Source organism: Papio anubis, chromosome 6 (genome assembly GCF_008728515.1).
Source record: "Papio anubis isolate 15944 chromosome 6, Panubis1.0, whole genome shotgun sequence".
Taxonomy (NCBI): Eukaryota; Metazoa; Chordata; class Mammalia; order Primates; family Cercopithecidae; genus Papio; species Papio anubis.
The window spans coordinates 1455454-1480926 of NC_044981.1; the positions used below are offsets into that span (position 1 = coordinate 1455454).

The window sequence follows — 25473 nt, forward strand, 5'->3', positions numbered from 1 at the left end:
TTTAATAATTTAGTTTTTCCCCTCTTAGTGGCTGATAAGCACTGTACCTTATCATAAATGGCATCTTAGATCCCGCGAGCCTGTGCAGAGTGCCATCGCGAGGGCTGTGTAACCTGGGGCAAGCTCTTTCTTCTCTTTAAGCTCAGTTTCCTCATGTATACGATGTAGATCATAGTATCCATGTCAGCGTCCTTGTGAGGATTAGGTGAAAGGAGTACTTAAAGCACGCAGCAGGATGACCGCATACTAAGTGTTCAGTGCATCTTACCTGTCCTTGTAATTGTGGTTGTTAGTGTCCGTGTTTAAGATTGGAGAAACATGGAATAAATCTGCCTCTCATTAGTGTGCACACTCCGCCCCAAACCCCTTTTTTTTGTTGGGGGGAGGTGCTGCTCCATCTAGTGAGTGGGGAGATTTTCTCATTCCCACTGGGGTCCTTGTGACCCCAAGCCAAAGCTAACCTTTAGCAAAAGTAAATTCTGCATTTCTCTGCTGCCTTCATTTATAGTCAACCCAGCTGGACTAAAAAGAACTACCAGGGCAACCATAACTAAACACTACAGAGCAAGTGCCTCCTTTCCTCGCATACATTTATTTCTGTGGAAATTCGCCTATTTGCCATAGTTTAAGACAAACTTATTTTTTCACTTCCAAACTAAACAGCGCTAATCCAAATGCATACCTCTCTGCGTGCCAGCGTTTAGCCTGTGTCTGTGTCTGCTGCGTATGTAAATACGGACAAGCCTCTCTGCGGGCAAAGCCATAGAGATGCATGGTCCTGTTCCCATAGGTGACTTCGGGGTGCGTAATTGCACGTGGGAGTGTGAGACCTAGTCAGCACCGCCACTCACTGGTCCTGTTCTCGAAACCGGTTCTTTGGAGGCTCAGTTTTTGGTAATTAAGACTAAGGAGTGCTTAAAAAACAGAAGTACATTTTCCTGGAAACCAGCAGTCTTTATTTGCAACTTTTATTGGCAAACCTGGCTGCCAGTAAATACATTCCTTGGCATCTCCCACAATGTAATTCACTTGATGGAGCGGCCTTGCTTTTTCTGTAACGTGTGCATCAATTAAAAGGGCGGCCTGGAAGGAATGCGTAGTGGTGGCTGAAAGCTCCAGTCTCAGGTCACCTCCCTCCACTCCAGGAACAAAAGCATCTGTGGTCTGTGCCTGGCAGTCTGAGATGGTCTCCCCAATGGGGCTATTCCCGCCTGGACCCTGAGGGATGAGAGTTGCAGCCTAGGAAAACCAGGTGCCAGGCCCTGCGGGGTCCTACGCCGGCGGCGTGGTCTTCCCCAAGCCTCCTTCTCTAGAGACCGGGTTCCCAAGGGACGCTGTGGCGGGATGGATGGGCTGAGCCGGCCTTCGGGGCCCGGCGCGGGCAGAGGCGCCGCGGAGACTACGCCTCCGACGGCAGGGGGCGCTCGTAGCACGCGCAGTGCCCGGTGCGGGCGCCCAGGACGGCTGCGTGGCCCCGGGTTCCCCCGCGCGGGACCTGCCGGGGTCTGGTCCCCCAGCCTGAGAGCACCCGTCTGGGTGGACCAAGCGGCCTCCGGGCGTCCACATCGTCCCTTCTTCTTCCTATGCATGCGGGGAAGCGGCGGGGAGCCTGCGGAGGGCGGCCTGGGAGCAGAGACCACCGGGTCACCAGTGCACGCGTCCGGGCGCCCACCCACTCGCGAGGACCGGCAGTCCCCGGCGGCGTCGGCCCTCAGGCCCTCAGGGGAGGCCAGCGGCACCGAGCCAGGTACCGGCCTTGTCCCTGCCCTGCGAGGTGCAAACGCCGGCCCGGCCCAGGGCCCTGGGGCTGCTGCCCAAAGGTTCAGAGTGGGGGGCGGGGGGCCCGAGCGCGCCTTACCCGCAGCAGGCCCGGCGGTGCGTCCGCGTGGTGCCACGCCCGGACCGGGGTGAGGGACTTCGGAAGGAAGGTCCCAGAGCGCAGGGCTCTGCCAAGGGAGCCCTCGGAAGGAAGGCTGGCGGCAGCCCGGGCGCCTGGGTCCGCTGCGGCGCGGGGCCGGAGACCCGGGAACAGCCCGCCACCTGCAAGGTTGCAGCCCACCTCACCACGCCGGCGGCTCCGGAGCTGTCTGTGGGTCTGTCTCACCGAGCAAAGCCCTGTCTTCCGACACCCGTAGCCAAGGCGCGTCCATGCAGGCGCACACGCCTTCCGCTCCAGCCCCAGGAAGGCGCTTTCGCCCTGCAGTCCTCCGACGGCCGGCGCCCGCCGCACCCTGCACCGCGCACCCTGGCTCTGGCAGATTCTGGGACCTGGGGACTCGCCGGCCCTGTGCGGCACCCCCCCCCACTCCGCCCCACAGGAGCCGAGGTTGGGAGGCTGCGGGGCCTCTGCCCTTCCAGGCCGTGGAGTGCGGCGGCCGCTCTGGGTCCGCTGGGGACCTGGATGGGGAGAAACTGGAGCTCGTGCGTGCACACACGCACCATTTGTTCTTTCCGATCATCTATCCCTTTACAAATTTTATTTTTATTCCAGATTGTTAATGCAAGGTGACAGTTTGAATCTCCATTTACCTCTGCCTGAACACAGGCAGCCCTGAGTCTTTTGAAGCCGGGCACCAAAGTTAAAGATTCACTTCCCGCATTCCCTACGGCCCCTTCTTGCAGCTTAGCTCGGCTCTGAGCCCCCGAAACGCCCTTCGAGGCGGGGGCTTTTCTGCAAAGGGGCGACAGGTGGGCCATCCCGAGGCGGGAACGAGCAGGTGTTGGCTGACTTTCTCCTGGGTGAATAATTAGGGGAACCGCCCATCTAGGGGAGTTAGGAGATGACATTAAATTATCCCGTCACACAAACTTCCCGTGGAGGTCTGCCCCTAGGAGGGCAACTATCGGATTAATCCAATCATGTAGACAGGCAATATGGATCACTTTGTCTTTAAAACAATCGAAAACCAAACGCTTTTTTCGTTTATTGTAGAAGTTATTTTTCTACTAAGGAGGGGGCTGAGTTGGAGGGACTGTGCTAACAAAACCTCTACTTGAAAATCCCCTAGCTAAGGAGTATCTGCCCAAGGTCGCGGCCACACAGATGTTCGGTCCCCACTCCTTCCTCCGCTGAAAAGTCGCACCGATGACAAACGTTGCCTGCTGGCCTGGTGGTTTGAAAACGAATACCGGGCATTGATACCAGGATATCCTCCCCTACCCTTGGGCTTCTGGTCTAAGCAAAGGAGGCCAAGTGGAGAACTAAGACAATTATCTAAGTAGTCTAAATAGCTCAAAGACACCCCCACGCGGACCTTGCTCCAGTGGTCTGTTATGGCAGCCCAGTGGGCAGTTTTCTAGTGGCCTTCTGAGGTGAATTGCCTTAATCTTCCACTTTGTCTCCCCCAGCAAAGGGAAAGATGCTGAGGCAGCTGTGGACTTGCAGCCTCCCTCCTGTGTGTGCAGAGCCCCCAGGAATCACTGACCGAGTGGAGCAGGAGAAGCGCTTTCCCTCATGTTCTAAGCCTGCCTTTTCTGTTGTCCCCCAGGTCCTGGGCCAGGTGGAGCCCCCCCTGAAGCTGGTATCCTACCTGCCCTCGCCTCCCCACTCCAGCCCACAGTCCAGCTTTCAGGGCTGAACCCAGAGCCCAGAGGATGGAGAAGCCAGAAAGCGGGGAGGTAAGGGAGAGGGCGTCTAGGCACACCTCAGAGGTGACTGGGCTGTGTCGGGGACAGTCCGCACTACAAGAGCCGAGCTCACACCCCGAGCTCACACCCCTACGGAGTGATTTTTCGGGGCTGCCCCCATCCCAATCTCCACTCCCTCTACTTCACTTGAAAAAGAAAGAGAGCGCCTTCTGGCTCCTGGTGACCCGTATTTAGGACACCATCCCATCCCCCAGCACACACATTCCTACAGTGTCACCTGGTCCCCAATCCGAGCATTTCCTGGAGTGCTCGCCACATTCCCCTTCCTGGTGCTTTTCTATGGTGGGGCCGGGGGAGACTGTTTTGAACATCGCTGTGACGTCACTCCCCCTCCTCCGAGCTGAGCACCCCTCGGTGGGTCCTGGGAATTGTTGCCCGGCCTGCTGGGGAGGGGCGGAGTGTGGGCCGAGGGAGGGTTCCACCAAACATCCATTACCGCTGTCGCCTGCGGGGCCTTCAGGCTGCAAGTACGTGAGGTGTCAGAAAAGAAGCCGAAGGGTTCCTGTGGGGGCTCTTTTGCCAAATGAGTCAAGAGATGTGCGGAAGAGGATGATTGAAGTACCCCCTGGAGTAGCAGAAAGGGGCATCAAAAACTGTAACCTGAAAATAAAAACTTTAACCTGTTCCCCCAAAGACTTCATGTGTGCGTGTTAATGTTCAAATAACACCACTAACAACAAAAATGAAATAAGTGCTTGAAATACAATCAAGTCGCTTACTGGAGGCTTGCTTCGGAGTAAGTTTATAAAACACAAATGCAAATATCTTTTCTTGGCGAATATCCAGAGCTAAACCAGTGGAAAGTTGATCTTGATAAAACCACATCCCTCCATTTTTTTTCGCATGCCAGATACTAATTTCACAACGGCAACTTTTATACCCAAAACAGAGAGCTGAGAACACCGCTGCAGTTCGATTTGCAATTTACATAACAAGCTGTTTACACTTCACTGGGCCGATGGAGGGAGGAGGCAGGGAAGAGCAGGAGGCGACAGGCTGGTGGGGGAGGGGGCGGCGGGGCACAATTGCCTGTTGCAAAACTCGGGGCCGAAGGCGTTTCCCGCATTCGGAAAACAAAGCATCCGTAATCGCTGCGTTCATCTCCGCGCACCGCTAGCAGTGCAAAAAGCAGCTTAAAGACCGAATTCACCACTTGTTGAGGTGTTCAGGGAGACCACTTAAATCTCCTCCAGGCTGAAGCCAGAGCACTGCTTAAAGCCTCGACCAAGTACGCTGATAAGACCTTCAGGGTGCCGGGCTGGGGGCTGAACACGAATTAAGTGTTCAAGTCATGGGGCTTCACCACCACCCTCGCCCCTGTCTAGTGTCCTTGGCAACCAGCAAGTACTGAGCCTCCTGTTGGTGCTTCTCCCACCCACCGGTGACTTGGCCTGCAAACCACCTGGAAAAGGAGTCTCCAGAGACCCCGGCGCACAGCAGGCCAGGAGGCAGCTGCCCCGGGATTCAGAGCAACCTCGGGGCAACCCTCCCTCCTCCAAAGGCTAATTGCAGAAGAGGCAGGTCCTCTTTCCTTCGATGTCAATGTCCATTATGAAACAGTAATTTTTAAATGTTCAGGTGACACGGAGATGCGCCTGCTACACGTCAGCATCCTTCACATGTAACAGCCGAAGCTGCAATTTGAATTTTCCTGCCAACGTGAGGAAGCCGGGATTCGAACAGGGGAGACAAAAGGGGCCCCGAACATGTCCTTGGAGTTAACAGATGGTCGGAAATCACGGGGAGCGGAGCTGTTAAATGCGTCACGCACGCTTCTTTGCAGTCTCCTGAACTCGCCACTTCCCCCAGCTTCTAGTGAACAACTTGGGATTCAGCCTCCGGGAGGGTGTCTCCTAAAGTCGCTAAAATGCAGAATCGCCGTGCCGGGGTCGCGGGGGAGGCCTGGCTCTTTCCCGGTCCTTCGTTTCTTTCCCTCGTTTCTCTTCTTCCTGTCCCATTCCAGCCACCCAGCGACGGCAAATCTCAGGCCTGTGCACAAGAAGCGGGGGCCCTTCTGTGCGTATCCCCCCAGAATCCTTGAACCGCCCTCCAGGTGCGATCCTGTGCGTTCTCCCAGACACACCCGTTATCTCTGCGAGCCGGCAGCCCCGCGCATGTGGAGATGGAGACTGGCCTGGGGAAGCGTTAAGCTCTTGGACATATTTATTTGTTTCTTGTCATCACACCTGCTAATGTCGCCGAGCCCGCAGCCTGACCCCTCATCTCAGCCGAAATGCGCCTGACGCAATCAGAGGGGGCGGCGGCGCGGCGAGGCGGCGGGACCCTCGCGGGAGAGCAGGGGCGCGCGGGGAAGCAGCCGTGCTCCGGCAGCCCTTGCCGCCCGCACCCTCAGGCCGCCAAGGGCCCCCCGGGGAGGGGGGAGAGAAGCAGGGCGGCCCGCAGTGGGGCAGGCTCATCCTTCGCGGGTGAACGGCCGTCGGAAACTCCCAGCAGGGCCCCGCACCCCTTGCCTTAATTTCGACTGGGGAGGGGTCATGGAGGGGGGCCAGATGGGCAACGAGTCTTCTTCCCCACCGCGAACAGGGCCTGGCTGTGACCGAGCCCTCAAAATCATGTCCTTTGTAGCCGAGTTCAGGACAGGAGAACCTCCAAGTGGAGAAAAGCCGGAGACGTCAAAGACCCGAGTGAGACTGACGTTGGAGAAGGGAGGGAAGGGGCTGCGGGAGAGGAGAGGCGGCGGGGAGGAGAGGCCGGGGCGACCCCCGGGCTGGCGTCGGCGGGGCGGGCGAAGGAATGGAGCGAGCCAGCGCGAGGCGGGGCGGAGACGCCAGGGCCATTCGGGAGCGGTGGACGGAGGAAGGGTCTGCACGGGGCCCGGGAGGACCCAGGAAGTCTGCGCGAAGAGCGGGCGTGGGTCCGCAGGGCCCGGGATGGGAGGTCTGCCGGGCGCCGGCGGCGGGCAGGTGGACTGCGGGGGGCGAACCGACGGCGGGCCGGGCGCCGGCGCGGGCGCAGGGCCGGGGCCCGGGCCAGGGCGGCCGGCGCGCGTGTGGTCAGCCCCGCGGTCCTCCGGCCTCCGGGAGCGGGCAGGCAGGGCTCGGCCTCCGGCTCATTCAGAGGCGGTTCTCACCTCCCATTGGCTGCCGCCGCTGGCGGGGCGGGGCCCCGCTGCCCGGAAAAAAGTGTAACTGCGTAAAAAAGTCCTCGCCTGGGTGACGGATGCTCAAAAGTTCAGAAGTTTTCCCAATGCTTCCTTAAGCGGTTGGCGCGCGAGAGACCGAGAAAAGGTGACGCGGGGCCCGGGCAGGCGGCCGGCGCGCGGCCCCCCCCGCCCTGGTTATTTGGCCGCCTTCGCCGGCAGCTCGGGGCAGAGTCTCCTGGAAGGCGCAGGCGGTGTGGCGAGAAGGGCGCCTGCTTGTTCTTTCTTTTTGTCTGCTTTTCCCCGTTTGCGCCTGGAAGCTGCGCCGCGAGTTCCTGCAAGGCGGTCTGCCGCGGCCCGGCCCGGCCTTCTCCCCTCGCAGCGACCCCGCCTCGCGGCCGCGCGGGCCCCGAGGTAGCCCGAGGCGCCGGAGGAGCCAGCCCCAGCGAGCGCCGGGAGAGGCGGCAGCGCAGCCGGACGCACAGCGCAGCGGGCCGGCACCAGCTCGGCCGGGCCCGGACTCGGACTCGGCGGCCGGCGCGGCGCGGCCCGGCCCGAGCGAGGGTGGGGGGCGGCGGGCGGCGCGGGGCGGCGGCGAGCGGGGGCCATGCAGGCGCGCTACTCGGTGTCCAGCCCCAACTCCCTGGGAGTGGTGCCCTACCTCGGCGGCGAGCAGAGCTACTACCGCGCGGCGGCCGCGGCGGCCGGGGGCGGCTACACCGCCATGCCGGCCCCCATGAGCGTGTACTCGCACCCTGCGCACGCCGAGCAGTACCCGGGCGGCATGGCCCGCGCCTACGGGCCCTACACGCCACAGCCGCAGCCCAAGGACATGGTGAAGCCGCCCTATAGCTACATCGCGCTCATCACCATGGCCATCCAGAACGCCCCGGACAAGAAGATCACCCTGAACGGCATCTACCAGTTCATCATGGACCGCTTCCCCTTCTACCGGGACAACAAGCAGGGCTGGCAGAACAGCATCCGCCACAACCTCTCGCTCAACGAGTGCTTCGTCAAGGTGCCGCGCGACGACAAGAAGCCGGGCAAGGGCAGCTACTGGACGCTGGATCCGGACTCCTACAACATGTTCGAGAACGGCAGCTTCCTGCGGCGGCGGCGGCGCTTCAAGAAGAAGGACGCGGTGAAGGACAAGGAGGAGAAGGACAGGCTGCACCTCAAGGAGCCGCCCCCGCCCGGCCGCCAGCCCCCGCCCGCGCCGCCCGAGCAGGCCGACGGCAACGCGCCCGGCCCGCAGCCGCCGCCCGTGCGCATCCAGGACATCAAGACCGAGAACGGTACGTGCCCCTCGCCGCCCCAGCCCCTGTCCCCGGCCGCCGCCCTGGGCAGCGGCAGCGCCGCCACGGTGCCCAAGATCGAGAGCCCCGACAGCAGCAGCAGCAGCCTGTCCAGCGGGGGTAGCCCCCCGGGCAGCCTGCCTTCCGCGCGGCCGCTCAGCCTGGACGGTGCGGATTCCGCGCCGCCGCCGCCCGCGCCCTCCGCGCCTCCGCCGCCGCACCATAGCCAGGGCTTCAGCGTGGACAACATCATGACGTCGCTGCGGGGGTCGCCGCAGAGCGCGGCAGCGGAGCTCGGCTCCGGCCTTCTGGCCTCGGCTGCAGCGTCCTCGCGCGCAGGGATCGCACCCCCGCTGGCGCTCGGCGCCTACTCTCCGGGTCAGAGCTCCCTCTACAGCTCCCCCTGCAGCCAGAGCTCCAGCGCGGGCAGCTCGGGCGGCGGCGGCGGCGCGGGGGGCGCGGGGGCTGCGGGCGGCGCCGGGACCTACCACTGCAACCTGCAGGCCATGAGCCTGTACGCGGCCGGCGAGCGCGGGGGCCACTTGCAGGGCGCGCCCGGGGGCGCGGGCGGCTCGGCCGTGGACGACCCCCTGCCCGACTACTCTCTGCCTCCGGTCACCAGCAGCAGCTCGTCGTCCCTGAGTCACGGCGGCGGCGGCGGCGGGGGAGGCCAGGAGGCCGGCCACCACCCTGCGGCCCACCAGGGCCGCCTCACCTCGTGGTACCTGAACCAGGCAGGCGGAGACCTGGGCCACTTGGCGAGCGCGGCGGCGGCGGCGGCGGCCGCAGGCTACCCGGGCCAGCAGCAGAACTTCCACTCGGTGCGGGAGATGTTCGAGTCGCAGAGGATCGGCTTGAACAACTCTCCAGTGAACGGGAATAGTAGCTGTCAAATGGCCTTCCCTTCCAGCCAGTCTCTGTACCGCACGTCCGGAGCTTTCGTCTATGACTGTAGCAAGTTCTGACACCCTCTCAAAGCCGAACTGAATCGAACCCCAAAGCAGGAAAAGCCAAAGGAACCCATCAAGGCAAAATCGAAACTAAAAAAAAAAAAAAAATCCAATTAAAAAACAAAACAAAACAAAACCTTGAGAATATTCACCACACCAGCGAACAGAATATCCCTCCAAAAATTCAGCTCACCAGCACCAGCACGAAGAAAACTCTATTTTCTTAACAGATTAATTCAGAGCCACCTCCACTTTGCCTTATCTAAATAAACAAACCTGTAAACTGTTTTGTACAGAGACAGCAAAATCATGGTTTATTAAAGGACAGTGTTACTCCAGATAACACGTAAGTTTCTTCTCGCTTTTCAGAGACCTGCTTTCCCTTCCCCCCGTCTCCCCTCTCTTGCCGTCTTCCTTGCCTCTCACCTGTAAGATATTATTTTATCCTATGTTGAAGGGAGGGGAAAGTCCCCGTTTATGAAAGTCGCTTTCTTTTTATTCATGGACTTGTTTTAAAATGTAAATTGCAACATATAGTAATTTATTTTTAATTTGTAGTTGGATGTCGTGGACCAAACGCCAGAAAGTGTTTCCAAAACCTGACGTTAAATTGCCTGAAACTTTAAATTGTGCTTTTTTTCTCATTATAAAAAGGGAAACTGTATTAATCTTATTCTATCCTCTTTTCTTTCTTTTTGTTGAACATATTCATTGTTTATTAATAAATTACCATTCAGTTTGAATGAGACCTATATGTCTGGATACTTTAATAGAGCTTTAATTATTACGAAAAAAGATTTCAGAGAGAAAACACTAGAAGTTACCTATTCTCCACCTAAATCTCTGAAAAATGGAGAAACCCTCTGACTAGTCCGTGTCAAATTTTACTGAAAGCCTTTTTGTTTAGAATTATTCTCCTGCAGCATCTTCTGCAAAATGTGCTATATAGTCAGCTTGCTTTGAGGCTAGTAAAAAGATATTTTTCTAAACAGATTGGAGTTGGCATATAAACAAGTACGTTTTCTCACTAATGACAGACCAGGATTCGGAAATTTTAGGCCCATGAATCAGCCGCGGTCTTACCACGGTGATACCTGTGTGCCCAGAGATGGGACTGTGCGGCCAGATATGCACAAATATTTGGCTTGTGTATTCCATATAAAATTGCAATGCAAATTACACATCCCTGTGTGTAATCTGTGAGCCAGATGCTGAATAGATTTTTTCCTGTTAATTTCAGTCCTTTATAAAAGGAAAAATAAACTAGTTTTTAAATGTATGTATATAATTCTCCCCCATTTAAAATCCTTCATGTATTACATAGAAGGATTGCTTTTTTAAAAATATACTGCGGGTTGGAAAGGGATATTTAATCTTTGGGAAACTATTTTAGAAAATATGTTTGTAGAACAATTATTTTTGGAAAAGATTTAAAGCAATAACAAGAAGGAAGGCGAGAGGAGCAGAACACTTTGGTCTAGGGTGGTTTCTTTTTAAACCAATTTTTCTTGTTAATTTACAGTTAAACCTAGGGGACAATCCGGATTGGCCCTCCCCCTTTTGTAAATAACCCAGGAAATGTAATAAATTCCTTATCTTAGGGTGATCTGCCCTGCCAATCAGACTTTGGGGAGATGGCGATTTGATTACAGGCGTGGGGGGGCTTGCAGTTTGTTTTGGAGATAATACAGTTTCCTGCTATCTGCCGCTCCTATCTAGAGGCAACACTTAAGCAGTAATTGCTGTTGCTTGTTGTCAAAATTTGATCATTGTTAAAGGATTGCTGCAAATAAATACACTTTAATTTCAGTCAAAAACTGCTCTACGTGGCCTGTGATTCGCTCGGTCCCCTCCCCCAGGGTCGTAACCTAATCGCCGGGAAGATCGCAGCGGCGCTGGCGCGGGTGTCTCTTTGGGGCAGGCCGGCTGGGGGTGGCCTCACGGCCCCGTTTCAATCTCTCTGGGCTGTCGCGGCGCTAGGTCCCGGGGCTGCCTCCCGCTTCCTCGGGTTACAGCCTCTTTCGGGGCAGGAGAAGGGGAGGGGGTGACGGCGAAGACTCCCCCGCAGTCTGCAGGAGTTTGGTGTCTTTCTCCACTTTGGGGAGCCGAGCGAGGAGCTGGGATTGGCGGACAAAGGGCCCGCGGCCGGAGTGGGGTGTCGAGGCCCGGAAGGGGAGCTGCAGCAGGTGGCTCCCGGCCCTGTCCCCGCGGGCGGGCGGGCCCAGCCCGAGGCCGAGCAGGTCGGCCGGAGACGGTGCGGTTCTCGACGTGTCTGGTTGGACTCTCTGGAGTAGGGCTGGCGGGTGGAGACCCGCGCGGCCCACGCTTGGCTTTCCGGCTGGGGCGTTTCTCGGAGGCCCAGTCCCTTCCGAGTCGCGCCCGCCCCGACGCCGGCCTCCTGGACGCCGCTCGCGACGGGAACGCTCTCCAGCTAATTAGCTGTAATTACCCGCGGCGGCCCGGGCCCGGCTTCTGTTTGCGTTTGGAGCTCCTTCCTCTCCCCACCCCGCCCCGCTCCCTCTCCCCAGATCAGCCCCGGTCTCCGCGGCCTCCTCCTGAAATGAGTCGTTGGGGACAACAGATTCAAAGGAGACCCCTGTTAGTTTAGCTGGGTTCATCGGGGTGCCAGGAAGACCGCGCTGAGGGAGGGTGGCCGGCGCGGAGTGCCGGGGATGGGGACGGGGCGGGGGCGCCGAGCGGGGAGAAGCGCCCTCGGGGCTCTGGCCGCGGCGCTCGGAGGAGCCCGCCCCCCGCCCGGTCACCCCGCGTCTCTGCCGGGCGCTGCAGGGCCCCGCCGAGCTCTCATTTCCTCCTCGCTGGCCTTTGTTGTGAAGACACACGTGTGTTTAGGAGCGCAGCTGGGGTGGAAAGGTCAGAGGCACTTTATTGCTCACGGGTGACAGCTCGCCCCGCGCCGGCCCGCAGCCTCCAGGCGCGGGGCCCGGAGCTGCGCGTTTGCAGGACCACCCCCGGCCCACCCGCCTAGGCCTGGCCGCGCCAGACCTGCCAGGGCCAGCGCTGCGGCCCCAGGCGGCCTCCCCGGCAGGGCTGCGTCCTCGTGCAGTGTGTGAGGTTTGCAGAGGCCACCAATCACTTGGCAGTGGCCGTGCGGAGAGTCGCTCGGCCTCAAGGACGCCAGAAGCCCTTGGGCGAGCGGCGGGCTCAGCGTGTTCGGAGCCCACACATGCCTGCGACTCTCCACTCTCCTTGGGCCTCGGCTTTGCAGCCCGGAGGAGGTGGCGGCCGCAGTCAGCCCCGGCCCAGGCCCAGGTCGGCCCTGGAGAGCTCGGCGGGCTTTCCCTACCGTTCCCAGCGGCGGGAGCGAGCTGCTGGGGTGACCTGGGAGAAGGAAAGAGTCCGTTTGCTCCTGGCTGGGGGTCCTTCCGAGTCTGGCCTGCCTAGGAGTGGGCCACAAGCAGCCCCTGTCCTTCCTTGCGGGTCTCCAGTCCCAGCTGCAGGAGAGGAAGCGGGTATGGGGTGAAGCGCGGTGCTTCGGTTTCAGCCCCTGGCCCACAGGTCGAGAATGTTTACAGGCTGCTCCAGGAAAGCTGCTTAGCAACTTGCTTTACCCTCGTCTATTCGAATGTTTGAAAATTAGGCATGAAACATACATGTGTCTAAAAAGGTGTTTGTGTTAAACATACATGACGTAGTCATTTCTGCACTCGTTGCCTGTGCAAGTTTAGAAGCTATGCTGAGTGGAAGGAGAGAAGTTCTGCTCATTATTCGGATTTTAAAAACCACATCTATGTAACGTCTCCTACTATCAGTACATTACCTTTTCGATTCTCACATCCGATTTAAGAAAACCAACTCTTGCCAACCTTATTTAACGTGGAACGACTTATTCCTTAGAGGTCTGAAAAGTTTGGTTTGTACTGTTTTAGGAATAAGGATAATTTTCCTGTGAAATATTCTAAGAAGAACTCCTTGATACTTTAACTAATAGCCAGTACATTTTGAAATTAGCCTGTGATAGCAAACCAGATCCATGGCGGGGGATCGGCTAATTTTTAAAATAGCCTCTGTAAAAAGCTTTAGGAGAATAAGTATTTTGTCCTTTATGAAAAAATGGGCACATTTATTTTAATAGCAATTTATGCCATGAGTACATAAATGCCAGCATGCCACATGCCATATGCAGTCTTGCATTTGGCATGTTGCACGTGTGGGAGGAACCGGTGCTGAATTTTCCAGGGTTATGTAGTTAGCAGACCTTTTTCACCAGACTGAGTGCAAACAAGCATGCGTTTTACAATTTATTATTCCACAAAATTTGTGTCATTAATAATCGATGCTTGCAAAGGAATAAGGCTCGATTGTACTGGTGGCCTGCAAGCTCCTGGCTGTTTCCTGCGGGTCAGAAACAAGGGTCAGGAAACAAGAGTGCCTTATAGTCCTATTGGGCTCTCCCTAACTTTGATAGGCGAGTAAAGGACATAGGGCAGGAAGGGTCTCCGTTTTTAAGGTGGAATGTCATTAGTTTTGTTCTTAATGGTGCAAAACCCAAGAGATTTTGAACCCTCTGCAGGTTGAGGCTGCCGGGACAGATTGCCTGGGAGGGACAAGAGGTGTCCATACTTTATCAGGCCTCAGGCACCCACACCAGTGTTCTCTGAGGCTGTTAGCAGCACCCAAAGCAAGGCAAGTTGGAGTGACAGTTTACCTCTACTCCTGCCCCACCTCTAAGAGCTCTGTGAGAGGGGCTCTCATTTGTTAGGCACCCCCCCCTCCCCCGGGGCCGTTTGCTTCAGAGCTTAGCTCAGGTCCCCTGCTCCTTGGGCCTGCCTGGTATTGCAGGGCCTTCTCCACTATAGGCATTTCACGGACAGTTCATGAAGCCATTAGCCCTTCCCACCCGTCATAAACAAATGTCGTGTTAGGGACAAGATTGATGGTGGCCAAGTCATAAAGCTGGCCAGGCGGGACAGAATATGATTGTGTGCGGGCAGCCATTCTTCAGCCAAGCAGAGAGATTGGGGTGTGGGAGCAAGAGACTGTGTCAGAGTCTTCCCCCCACCAATCTGAGAGGGGAGCTCAGGAGAGTTCCCGACAGGGAAGTTTAATTTATTCTGACAATGTCCACTTAGGCAGGAAGAGAAACCCACTGAGATTTGCCATGGGGTCCTAAATGCCAGCTTCAGAAAACCCACTTTCTGAAATCTCCTATTTCCATTTATAACAAAGTCAAAATGTTCCCTGCAAAGAGCTTTTATTATTGACGATTTCCCTCCCACCTTAACCGAATATCTTCCTTTGCAACTGGGGCTCTATCTTCTTGTCTGGAACTTCTGTGGCCTTGATTTCCCACCCCCTTTTAACCCATCTCCCCCTTTTTGGTGGGAATCCACCATAACCATTAGGCTCTGTGCGTCTTTGTGTCTCTGTTTCTTTGTCTCTGTCACTTTTCCCCATCCTTCTCCCTTCCTGCCCCCACAGAAGGCTGTGGGGCCCCAAAGTTTCTCCTGGATGTCCCCACTCCCAGCCCAGCTCCGGGGCCTGCATGCCTACCCTCCACTGCACCATCTGGGGGATGGGCCGGATGCAGCCCTGATGCCGAGCTTGCACCCAGGCCTGGACAGACTTGTGGCCACACTGCAGCCTGACCGGCAGGTTCCAGGTCCTAGTCGGCTGGGAAAGAAACAATACTTAAGTAAATGAATTCCAGCTCCAAAACCCATTCAGGAAAATGAAAGCAGCTTCTCCACGAACCTTCTCAACGTGATTACGAGTGGAAAATTGAGCAGCATGTACCATATCCACCTTCTTGGAAACCAAAGTAGCGCGAGAGCATAAGGCTCAATTTAAGAGCTTTGTTGTTCTCCTTTCCCGTCTTACCCTGCCCCAAAGAAACCCTCTGGTTTATATTATTTTTTTGGTTGTTTACTTGATTTTTTCCCCTCACTGATTTCAAATTTGCAGCATATTGAGCATATTATGGGAGATGCAGTAGGATCTGGAATTTCCTTGCACATAGACCTGGCCCTGTCCTGGAGAAGGCTGGAGCTCACACTGGGAAACACAGCCAGAGAGAAGAGGCTGGGTCTGTGTGGTCCTTGGGGAGGGCCTGGAATTGCTCCCAGCTCAGAATCTCCCTGCCTGGGGTTGGGAGGGTGACCTGGCAAGCCTCAGTGGGGCTTCTCCCCGGCCCCTTCCCGGTCCAGAGGATGCCTCCCTTTCTCCCAAAGAGCATCTTCTTTCTCTGGGCTGTCCATGGGCCCCTCCAAGCCCACTGGTCCCCATGGGTGTCATTAGGACTCGACTCCCCACCCTCTCCTGTAGCTGCCACTGCAGGCCGCTCCTACTGAGGGGACTCAGTGGGCTGCTCCTTGACCCCCTGAGTCAACACAGCTTGGTGCTACTTGGGTGGGCATGGGAGAGCAATTTGTGAGCCCAGCAAGTGAGCATCAGAGCATCAGAGCGGGAACCAGGACCAGGCAGTGAGGCCTCTGGCCTGACCTAAGTGGTGGGACCCCAGGCAGGGCCTAGAGAGGCGGAGGCGGCTCCAGGGAGGGGCTCCAGCGGGGTGGGGATGTGGTTCCATGTACTCAAGGTTGGGAAAGGAAGGAGTTTTTTGGAGAGCTTTGAGGACGACTTAGATCCTGAGATGGGGGAGAGGGAGAGGGAGATGGAAAGAGAGGGGAGGGAAGAGGTGGAGAGAGGGACATCCCCCCTCCCATTACCTACCCCGGGGAAAAAGCAGGAAAACCAACACATTTAGCGCCATTAACTCTTAAGGCCTCCGCATTTCCTTCAGTATAAAAGCAGGTCATTGGTCCCGGAGGCTGTGCCGGGGCTCGTTAATGGCTACAGACGTACAAACCGGACGGGGGGCGGGGATGGGGGAGAAGCACGTTTCAGCGGCCATTGGATTTTAAAAAATCTGTTGGTAGAGTGAAAACAAAAATTGCCCTCCAAGTTGGCAAAATCGGCGTCCCAGACGGTGCGCAGGAGGGCCCTGCGAGGCCTGTCCCCGGAGCCCCGCGCCAGTCCGGTAGGCCCGGCTCGGTCTGCAGCCGGGTGTTCACTCGTGGATCCGGCCGGCCGCAGGGTCTTTCCGCAGCCGGGGTACTCGGGACAGCAGCGGCTGCGGAGTCGGGGCCAGGGGCTTCCTTGCGATTCCAATGATTTTCATTATTATCACTCGCAAAGGACACATGCGGCCAAGGCCGGGCCTCACAGCGGCTGTGCTGGTCATCGCGTGGAGGGGTGTGCGCTAACCCAGGGGCGAGGGGGCGCGCCCGGTGTCCCAGGGAGAGCTTAGCAGGAAGACGGCCCACCGTGGTTCCCACAGTCAGGGACAGTCCGGGTGCTAGAAGTTCCCAGAGAGAACTCGAGGGGCTGATGTCCTGGTGTCTGTGGGGCTTCCTGCGCGCCCACCCCCATCCCCCTCCCCCTCTCAGGTTCGACGGATCCTCCCGGAGGCGCAGGACAGTGATTTATAGTAAGTGTTTGGTGACAGTCCGCTGCAACTGCCAGCCGGCTCCTGGGCGGGCCTACCCGCCGGGCCGACCCCACAGTGGAGTCCTCGGAGCCGCCGGGTAAAGCCCCCTCCCCCGCCCCGGTGCAGCCCCGCGTTCCCCGCGCCCGGCGCTGCCGGGGAAAAGTGGCACAACAGGAAAGCCTCGCCAGAAGGCCCTTCCCAGTCGGCTTCCTCGCCATAAAAAGCCAGACTCCAGCCGAGGTCCTGACCCCTTCCAAATATACATTCCCTTGTCCGCGGCCCGCCACTCCCGCCCGGGCCTCGGGCTGTGCAGCTTCCTCCTAGGCCTGCCCGGGCCCATGCCTCCCCCGAAGCGGCGAGAGTCGGTGCAGCCCCAACTTCTCTTGCGTGTCCCAGTTTGCCAACCAGCTTTGCTCGCGTGCCGTTGGCCCGGAGGCTGCAGCGCCAGTCCCTGCGTGCGCCGGAGCGCACTGGAGCGTTTGCGAGGCCAGGGCTGCTGACGGCGAGGGGATACTTTGATGAACACGGTGCTTCAGTCCCGCCCCAGCTCTCCACCGGAGCCGGAGGTTGGGGCGCGCTAAGCCGCGGCGCCTGGACAAGTGCGCGGGCCGGAGCCGCCCAGTCCTGCACCCAGGGGCTCGCGGCCGGCGCATGCGCACGCGCGGTGGCGGGTCTGCGGGCCCGAAGGCCCGGCCCCTCCCTCAAAACCCGAGCGGGGAAGCCCAGGGGCTGAGAGCCTCGCCCCGGGTCGCGGGAGCTGGGGGGCGGGGGACGCAGGCAAGCCAGGTCTTCCCACCTGCCGTCGGGGCTCCTCCCCGCAGCAGCAAAGGGGTCCCAGTGCCCGTGGCAGTGCACGCTCAAGCGGACACACTGGCTCCCAAATTCGGAGATCAAAGGGGCAGCCGAGAACTGGGCGTCCGCTGGGTGTGACCCCTGACCGTGGAGGAAGGGCGGGAGCCGGGAGTGGGCGGTGGGGCCTGGGGTCAGGCCGCGGTCGTCGGCTCCCAGCAGAGGCGTTCTAGCCAAGGAAGGGGGTGAGGGTGGGTGGCCTGCCCCTGCCGTAGTCATACCTGGGACGTTGAAATGGGCTTTGGGGATAGAGCTCACTCCCAGCGCCCCACAGGAGAAGCCCGCAGCGCAGACCCGGGCCGTGCAGACCCCTGGGCGGGCTCGGGGGCCGAGGATAGCAACACGGCCCGAGGTCCAGTAGCGAGTTACAACCCCGACGGCCCCTCGAAGATGTGCTCCCGGCACCGGGGGTGTGAGAGGGGAGGCCTCAGGCCTTGGGCCCGCTCGGCACGGGGCGGGGCGGGGGCGCCTCCTCCAACTCCTGGAGATGAGGCCTAGACCCCGAGTGTTCTCAGGGACACTGGACGGCGGGCCAGTTCCTAGCACCGTGTTGTCCCCCATTGCCGCTGCTGCTTGTTAAAAGTGTTAGCGACCCGTGATGACAATCCACAACTTCTGGAGGGTGCGGGTGGCATGTACGGACGTGAAGACCTCTTTGTAAGGCACGTCCACGCACACACAGGGACACTCATTTTGTAAAACCTAGATGGGCGTTGCCCCCACCCCCCATGCCACCCGCGTACCAATCAAAGCTGCAAGTTGTAGAAAATACCTGGACGTGTGTGGGCTGCACCTTAAAACAGAGTCCACCCGGTAGGCATTCCCAAATACAAATAAAGTGGTAGGGCGCTTTGAGACTTGGGGGGGGGGGGTGTTAAAAAGTTACTTGTAAACAATACATTTCAGGTTGTTTTCAAGTCAATGTTTAAAGTGTTGCCTGCTCCAAGCTCTAACAACACATTAGTGTTATAATAACACTCCTTGCATCTGCCAGGAGCCCTCCAACGGGCTGCCAGCGGTTCCACGAGGTTCGTGGTGTTGGTGTTGGTGGAGGCGAAGGCGACTAAAAGGGGCGAAAAAGAACCCAAAACCATGCCTGTAGGGTTTGCCAGCGCCGACCCGCCCCTCGCCAGCGCCCGAGGCCAAGCGGACCCCGCCTTCCTAAGGAGCCATCTTGCGCGCTGCACCAGCGGCCCAAGCCCTTTAGCACTCCCTTAAGGTCGCGCAGCCTGCCCGGCTGAGCCTGCGCCCCTAAACAGCTGCAGAGGTGCGACAGGTTTATTATGCTGGGCCTAGCTCGCTCGTAATTCCTTAAAGACAAAGGGCAGCGGAGAGAGCCCGCGACAGGGCCTGGCCTGCGGGTCAGACGGCCGCTGTGAGGCCCGGGTTCCACGCACCTCCTGCACAAACTCGGGCAAAACTGCTTTGCCATGGTATGTGAGTGTACTGAAGGTTTAACTTTCTCAGTTTTTCCTTCAAAAAAATCAAGGTGGAAGATGTTTTATAACATTTGAAACGAATAGCCAAAATTTGGCAGAGCAGGAAACAATAAGTTCACTGAAATTTAATTGAGATTTAAGATAGAAGAAACCTTGTAATAAGAATTGTCTTGAAGGACGCCCAAATGAAATTCTCTCATAGCACAGAAATAGATAAAAAAATGTCGAAGTAAATCTATTCTCCTTTTTTCCTTTTAAACACATACACCAGGAAGCCAAATGAACTCCCGCTCCTTGCATTACTCAGGGTGCAGGAGCAGTGAGAAGGTTGCAACCAAAAATACTTTAGTTTCCTTCAAACACGGATGCTGCCATCTATTTGGAGAAGTAGAATTCAACATCATGGCTCAATTGGAGTTTTATAAACCCCTGCCTAGAATCTCTTCTAAGTGTCCAAACAAGCAACATTGAATTAAACAGGACCACGGCAAGCCTGCGGGCCCCTGGAATGGTCTCTCCTGGGTGTGGGAAGGGAGGTTCCGGTGGTCAGAGGAGAGGGGGTGCCTGCCCATCAGGGTCAAGGCTAAAGGGAACATGACTCTGTGAGATTTGTTGGAGGATGTGTGACAGTGGGTCTGGGAGTTGGGTTTGCAAGTGTTTGTGAGAATGTGTGACTGTGAGATGGCATGTTTGTGGAGTGTATGTGCACTTGTGAATGGATGTGCATGGATGTTTGTGTTCGAGCCGATGTGTGACACCGTGTGAGTATGTATCTGTGTGTGTGCCCACCATCTCGCCCAGGCTCAGAGGCCTGGCCTCCCAGCAACCATGTGTTTCCAATTAGCAGCATCCCGCCTGGGAGCGCAGAGAAGGCCAGTCCTGGGGCAGCTTCTGAGGAGCGGGTGGGCTAGCTCAGGCCCCCCAGTTCTGCTCCGTCGAGGGCGAGGCCGCCCGGCCAGCATGCTTTCGCAGCGACTGGGCAGCCACACAAAGAGCCCTCTCTCCTGCGCCAGCCGTTGGAGACTCGGTCCTCCCCCAGATCATAAACCTGCCTGTGAAGACGTTCAGAAATAGTTTACCCGCACTCACACACACATGTGCAAAGGCTGGAATTCCATTTGCTGTAAAGTTTTATTTTATTTTGCTTGGAAGGGGAGTGAGGGGGAGAAGTGTCCTGACCTAATTTGTTCTAGGGCAAAATACTGTTAATTTCATGCAGAGGTATACACCTGTACACGAATCCCTGCTTGCTGCCTGTGGGTGTCCTGCACATTTGTGCGTCAGCCTACCTGTAGCTGTACACCATACACAGCTCAGGAGCACACACCTGTGGTCTCACCCAGGCCACCTAAATGATGCACTCAACGAAACCAGATCTGAGCCTTAAACCTTTTTATTATAACTTCAGATGAACGCTGATGTTCAAGTGCATAAGCACAATGTCTGGCATGTATTAGGCACTTAACATAAATGGCTGAATGAATACATTAAGCCTAGATTTAAAAAGTGACCTAGTATTAATAAGAAGAGGGTGGAAATAAGCAGTGTGTGAAAGATTCTAGACCACAAGGAAAGGCACAGGCTCAGAGACCTCTAGGTAACCCGGGGGCTTTGCCATGGAATGTTCCAACAGTATTTGCTTACCTTCAAGTTTCTTCTTCTGACCCCCCTCTATTTCTCAAGACTTCTTTTCAGGTGGTGCGAGCCCTTGGGTTCTAATTATAGTCAGCAGAGACCAGTCAGGGTGTGAATTCCTCCCTTCTGCGGGAACTAGGTTTCCAGAGTGACTTGTCACCAGGAGGGGAAAGAAATGTCCCAGGCGAAGACTAAGGAGGAGGCTCCCCAGAGCACCCCCGCCCCCTTAGCCTTGCAGGAGTCCTCCCACCAAGGGCTTTTTCTCAAAACAGGGCAAGGCCTGACCACAGCGATCTCATTCAAAGGCCTGGATTGTGGGGTTTTTGTTTGGGGACCCTTATAGCCGTGCTCATAACTTGGAGAAAACATCCACACCGACCCTGTAAACGCTAGTTCACAGAAAGACCATTTTTAATATGAAAAGAGAAAAACAATTTGAAGGCCCCACAATTTGTTGTCTAACAACATAATTTCAAGTAAAGTGAGTATGATTAAAACATCTTGATTTCACAAAGCCATTCAGAGGAGGCTTCGACAAAAGCGAAGTGGCCCAAACCCCGGAGGGTCACATCCCGGCTGCTACAAAACTCGGCGGGGCGGCCCGCTCCTGCGGCCGGGACAGCGCGGTGGCAGCAGGGGCCACAGGGACCCGCAGATTGGCACGCCCCTCCCCATCCCCACAGTGCGTCTGCACCGGCGACTCTGCGGGGATCGCAGCCGGAGGGCTCCGCGGCTGTGCTCAGGCATTGGGGTTTGTCCTCATGAGCTCCACGTCGGCGTGCACCATCTCCCTCACCAGCTCCTGCAACACAGGGGTGGGCGTGAGGGAGGAGCTTCTGCCACCCTCTCCTGGTGACACCCCACCCCGGGTGTCCGCCCCAGAGAGGCCTCCGCGTCCCTCATTCCAGCTCCCCTCACTTCTCCCGCACCCCGCCCTCCGGGCTTTGGGCATCGCAGGCGCCTCAGGCGCCCGACCCTGAGAGCTGCCGCCCTGCAGCCCGGGGCCCCGCAGCGGGCGGCGTGCGCCCTAAGAGATACTCACATCGAAAGCGACCCGGGGCTTCCAGTTCAGCTTCTGTTTCGCTTTGGTGCAGTCGCCCTGCAGAAAGTCCTAGGGAAGAAGAGGGGGAGACGAAGCAGGTGTGGGTCGGGGGGCAGCAGGTCCCGAGCCCCGGGAACCCCCACCGTTCCGCTCCCTCTGAGCGCACAAGGCTCCGGGGTTCCCTGCTGTCGGTCCCTGCTGCGCGCGTTCAGTTGCGGCTCTCGGCGCCGCGCCGTAAATCACTAGGTCGCGGTTAAGAAGGTGCTGTGCGGGCCCGTGAGGACGGTGACAGCGATCCATCCCCAGCTCGTCCCAGCCACCTCCACCCCTCTTCTCCCCAACGAGTCCCTTGGACTCTTAATGCTTACTTTTTATTTTTTATTTTTTTTACATTAAGTTGTCAGGGACACTACTGTGAGAACTGTTTCGAATTACTGCACTTCTCTGGCTAGGAGGGAAGTGAGTAAATCACCAGGCGCCCCTCCCAGTTGCCCGTGCCCCGCGCGCTCAGCTCCCGCTGCAGGGCTGGCCGCGCCAAGCGCCCATCCTACCCACAGCCAGCAGCCCCGCGGGGAAGGGACTTGGGGTGTGGGGCGCGAGGTCCCAGGACTCGTGGACCCCTCTGTCTCGGTGGGAGCGTGCGACCCTCTTTCTAAGGCGCCATGGATGTATCTTCCTGGGCGGTGGCTTTGGGCTTTTTGTACCCACAGTAAAGTCAGTTCACATGGCCTCCCGCACACACACGCGTTCATAAAACGAAACTGGAGTTTCCCGAAGCAATACTTAGCCTTAGCGTCCAGGAACTCTATAGACGGTCTCTTCTATTCTACCCCTATTCTACTCGGTTTGATTCTGTTCCTAAGAAAATGCTGATCTCGACCCACTTGTCCTTCCACGATCCAGCACGGAGCTGCAGCCAGCAGCTCTGCAGGACCCCGCACTGCCCGCCAGTGTCCCCTCTGGGAGGGCGTTCCTTCTCCCGCTTTCCCCAACTGCTCCACTCGAGGAAACGAGGGCATTTCATTTCCATCTACTTAAGAGGCGTCCTTGGAAGGAAGGCTGGCGAAAACAAAACCAGTGGAGAAGAAATTAATCCTGCTCTCAGCCCCTGCTCACCAATGTCTTTGTTACAGCTCTGTGAAGACTGATTTACCTGAAGATTGAGATGAGTTCAAGATGAATTACAAAATAGGAAACAAGGAAGAAAGGAAAGGAGGAAAGGAGAAAGAGGGGAAGGAAAGGAGGGAAGAAAGAAAAAAGACTTTGAGATACATAATTGTTAGAAGTGAGATAAATATTTAGCTTTTCCATACACAAATGTACTCATCAAATAACACATGAGATGTGATTCCTCGAAATAAACGGAATGCGAAGGCAGTAAGACAATAGCTGATGTTTGTAGGAGAGAAATACTCGATTATTCTATTTCAGCTACATACAAATTAAAGAACAGCCTAAAAGGAGTTTCATCGTGTGAAAGTAACAGACAGTCAAGCTGCCACTGAAAGCCTTTCCTGCTTATTTTCTTCAGACTTCCCTGAAACTTGGCAGGCGGGGGAATTTGTTCTAGATTCATGACGGGAAAGGTCGGGAGGGCAGGGGCGGGACTGCTTTGCCCTGGGTTTGGAGCTCACCTTCTTTGCTAAGCCTTCTAGAGTAGAGGCTGTCTGGATCCTACTGAACGTCTGCACCCGCGGGCTTGAAATAGGGCTGCAGCAGAGTACACGGTGACTCTCCCTCTCGTTCTCATCATCCATCACGACTTTTTCAAACGCTTTGCACTTCGCAATACACTAAAGTACCAGTTTCCTCCCCAGAGTGTTAATAATACTAAAACAAGTTATTTCTGCTGGCCCTAAAAGTCCATATACAGATTATTCAGGAAAAGTAGAATACAAAAATTAGTAATTAGCAATTTAACATAGCGCTACAAGGAAACAGCAATATAAGCAGAAAAACAAAGTAATTTATTTTTCTTTCCCCTCCCTAAATAAACTTGTATATATTTCTACAGGCTTCTATTTTGCTATAAGCGTCACACAAAGATACCCTTTCTTTTTCCCCAGAGGAAGCTGTGCAATGTGGAGTCATGCAGCCCATCCCTCCCCTCTCTCAATCCTATAGCAGCTAGATGGTGTGGAGAAGCATGGTTATTGTTTAATCACATCACACTGGCTGTAAATCAACCAGCACGGCATAGGATGCAATTCATGGCTGTGAACTTACAGTTAGCAAAACCCTAAAACCCGGTTTGGCTTCAAATAATCTTGGTAGGCTTGGGAAATGGAGCTTTGTATTGTAATTATGTTTCCTGTAGTTTTCTACAAGGAGCTCATAATATAAAAACAACCAGGGAACTACCATTAAGGAAAAAGAAAAATGGTTTTCAAAGGCTTAGAAACAGACATTGCTACCATACACTGTAAAAGTATTTCATTGAAACCAGAGACGAACCCAGTTAAACTTCTCAATTTAGTTTTGAGCCTAGCTCCAATACTGCAGTCTAGCTGCTTCCTTTAACCTTCTGCCAAGGCTCTGTCTCCCTGAAATTTAATTAGACCAAGAGACCTTGGGAAGAAAGAGGATGAGGTCCCCTTAGAACAAAACATTGGCTCTCCATGCCAGCTGCTCCTAGACTGACATCTGGACTGGGCAGTAAGCTTATGTTCCAATCAACTTTTAAGGAAAGATGACGAGCATCCCAGCTTGTTTTACACTTAACTGTTCCTGAAGGAATTTCTTATTTCTTCCCACTGGTGTCATTTATAGAAAAGATACAGTCAGTGGTTCATTCTGCATGGTTCTAGGCACAGGACACACCTAAAGGGTGGCACGGGGAGGGCCTGTGTGGGAGAGTGCACGTAGCTCTAGAAGGAGAGCAAGGATGTGGATTCCCTTCTTTAAATAAGGCTTCCTGTGGGCTGAGAAGAAATCAGGTGGTGGATACTGTGTTCATACAACGGGTCCGAACTGCCACGCTCAGATACAGAACTGTGAGGAGTGAGAGGGGAGTGTGGGCCCTGATACCTGTTCCTTTAATCTTTACCTCCCTCTTAAAGATTTTTGAACTTCCACAAATCTCCTCCGCTAGGGTATAATCAGCTCCTCAGGACAAGAGAGAAGAGTGAGCTTATCTGCTGCGCTCTTTTCTTCTTTTTTGACAGTTCAGTTCCTTCATTATACATGTGCTTACAGCCTTAGTATGACAAAAGCCGAATTAAAGTGATGATTTTACGTACAGCTTCCAAAAAGGACTTCGTGCACTGGGTGGTCTGGAGCTTTTCTTGAAAAAAGAGAAAATAAAGCTTTGAGAAAAATTTAAAGTATTTCTATGTGAATATGACATTTCCTGAACTCTGGCCTCTGGTGTCTTCACTGTTTTCATTGCTATTCCTTAGGTGAACTATACGGTTTCAATATGTAATTTATAATTGTCAAATTCAATTAGGTTTCACTGAGCATTTTACAGCAGCAAAACAGCAGGAGCAATGTCTGGGTCCACATGGCCCTTCAGATTTCTGACTCACGGACCGTGTGTATTCATTTGACCTTCGGGAGCTGTCCTTTAGCTGTGCCATCCACACGTACTTCTACGGAGTTGCAAACAGCAGCATGGAGGAGGGCACGTTTGGCTGCAGCCATTTTTTAGGCTTTCCTGGCTTATGCTCTTGTTAAAGTGAACTGATAAAAAGCCAGACCAAATGCTGGAAAAGTCATTAAGCCCGTTTCTGAGCCCACAGTAGTTAACGCAAACTCCAGAAAAGGAGAGACCACAGTGTGCCATTATCTTCTACCCTAACTACAGGTCCCTTTCCTCGGATCTCTTCCATCTAGATAACAACGCAGCTTTAAAATCACACTGGTTAGTTTTCATTCCTTCCCCGGATGTTATTTTGATCATTCTTTAACACATTCATTCCCTTGGATACTCCCACCTCCATACCACTTTCTCTAAAACCACTGTGGGGAATGCTATTAAACAGATTGTATCACATAGGATGATTTTTTGAAGTTCACAGTCTCATTTCATTTTCTCCCCTTTTCACTGAGTTTGCTTTGGGAAAACTT

General features: G+C 55.7%; 3 protein-coding genes across 3 annotated transcripts in view; 1 reads left to right on the forward strand and 2 right to left on the reverse strand.

Moving 5' to 3' along the window:
- Positions 1-7316: 7316 nt before the first annotated feature.
- On the forward strand, positions 7317-10813 carry FOXC1 (forkhead box C1). Its single transcript, XM_021936930.2, has one exon. It carries the CDS (start codon positions 7356-7358, stop codon positions 9009-9011), a length of 1656 nt encoding a protein of 551 aa, XP_021792622.2. The 5' UTR covers positions 7317-7355; the 3' UTR covers positions 9012-10813.
- A 2923-nt stretch (positions 10814-13736) lies between these two features.
- On the reverse strand, positions 13737-20642 carry LOC116275429 (skin secretory protein xP2-like). Its single transcript, XM_031667622.1, has one exon. It carries the CDS (start codon positions 17848-17850, stop codon positions 16396-16398), a length of 1455 nt encoding a protein of 484 aa, XP_031523482.1. The 5' UTR covers positions 17851-20642; the 3' UTR covers positions 13737-16395.
- Positions 20643-20751: 109 nt separating this feature from the next.
- Positions 20752-25473, reverse strand: part of GMDS (GDP-mannose 4,6-dehydratase) — a 637149-nt gene continuing 632427 nt past the window's right edge. Inside the window, exons 10-11 of the mRNA XM_003896946.3 lie at positions 21406-21474; positions 20752-21165 (exon numbers count right to left, since the gene is read on the reverse strand). Of these exons, the coding sequence (XP_003896995.1) occupies positions 21103-21165; positions 21406-21474 (132 nt within the window). The 3' untranslated portion in view covers positions 20752-21102. The remainder of the gene's footprint in view (positions 21166-21405; positions 21475-25473) is intronic.

Bases quoted from the DNA above. Each gene is read 5' to 3' on its own strand.
- FOXC1 (XM_021936930.2), top strand. From the start codon at position 7,356: ATGCAGGCGCGCTACTCGGTGTCCAGCCCCAACTCCCTGGGAGTGGTG.
- LOC116275429 (XM_031667622.1), bottom strand. From the start codon at position 17,850: ATGGGGGACAACACGGTGCTAGGAACTGGCCCGCCGTCCAGTGTCCCT.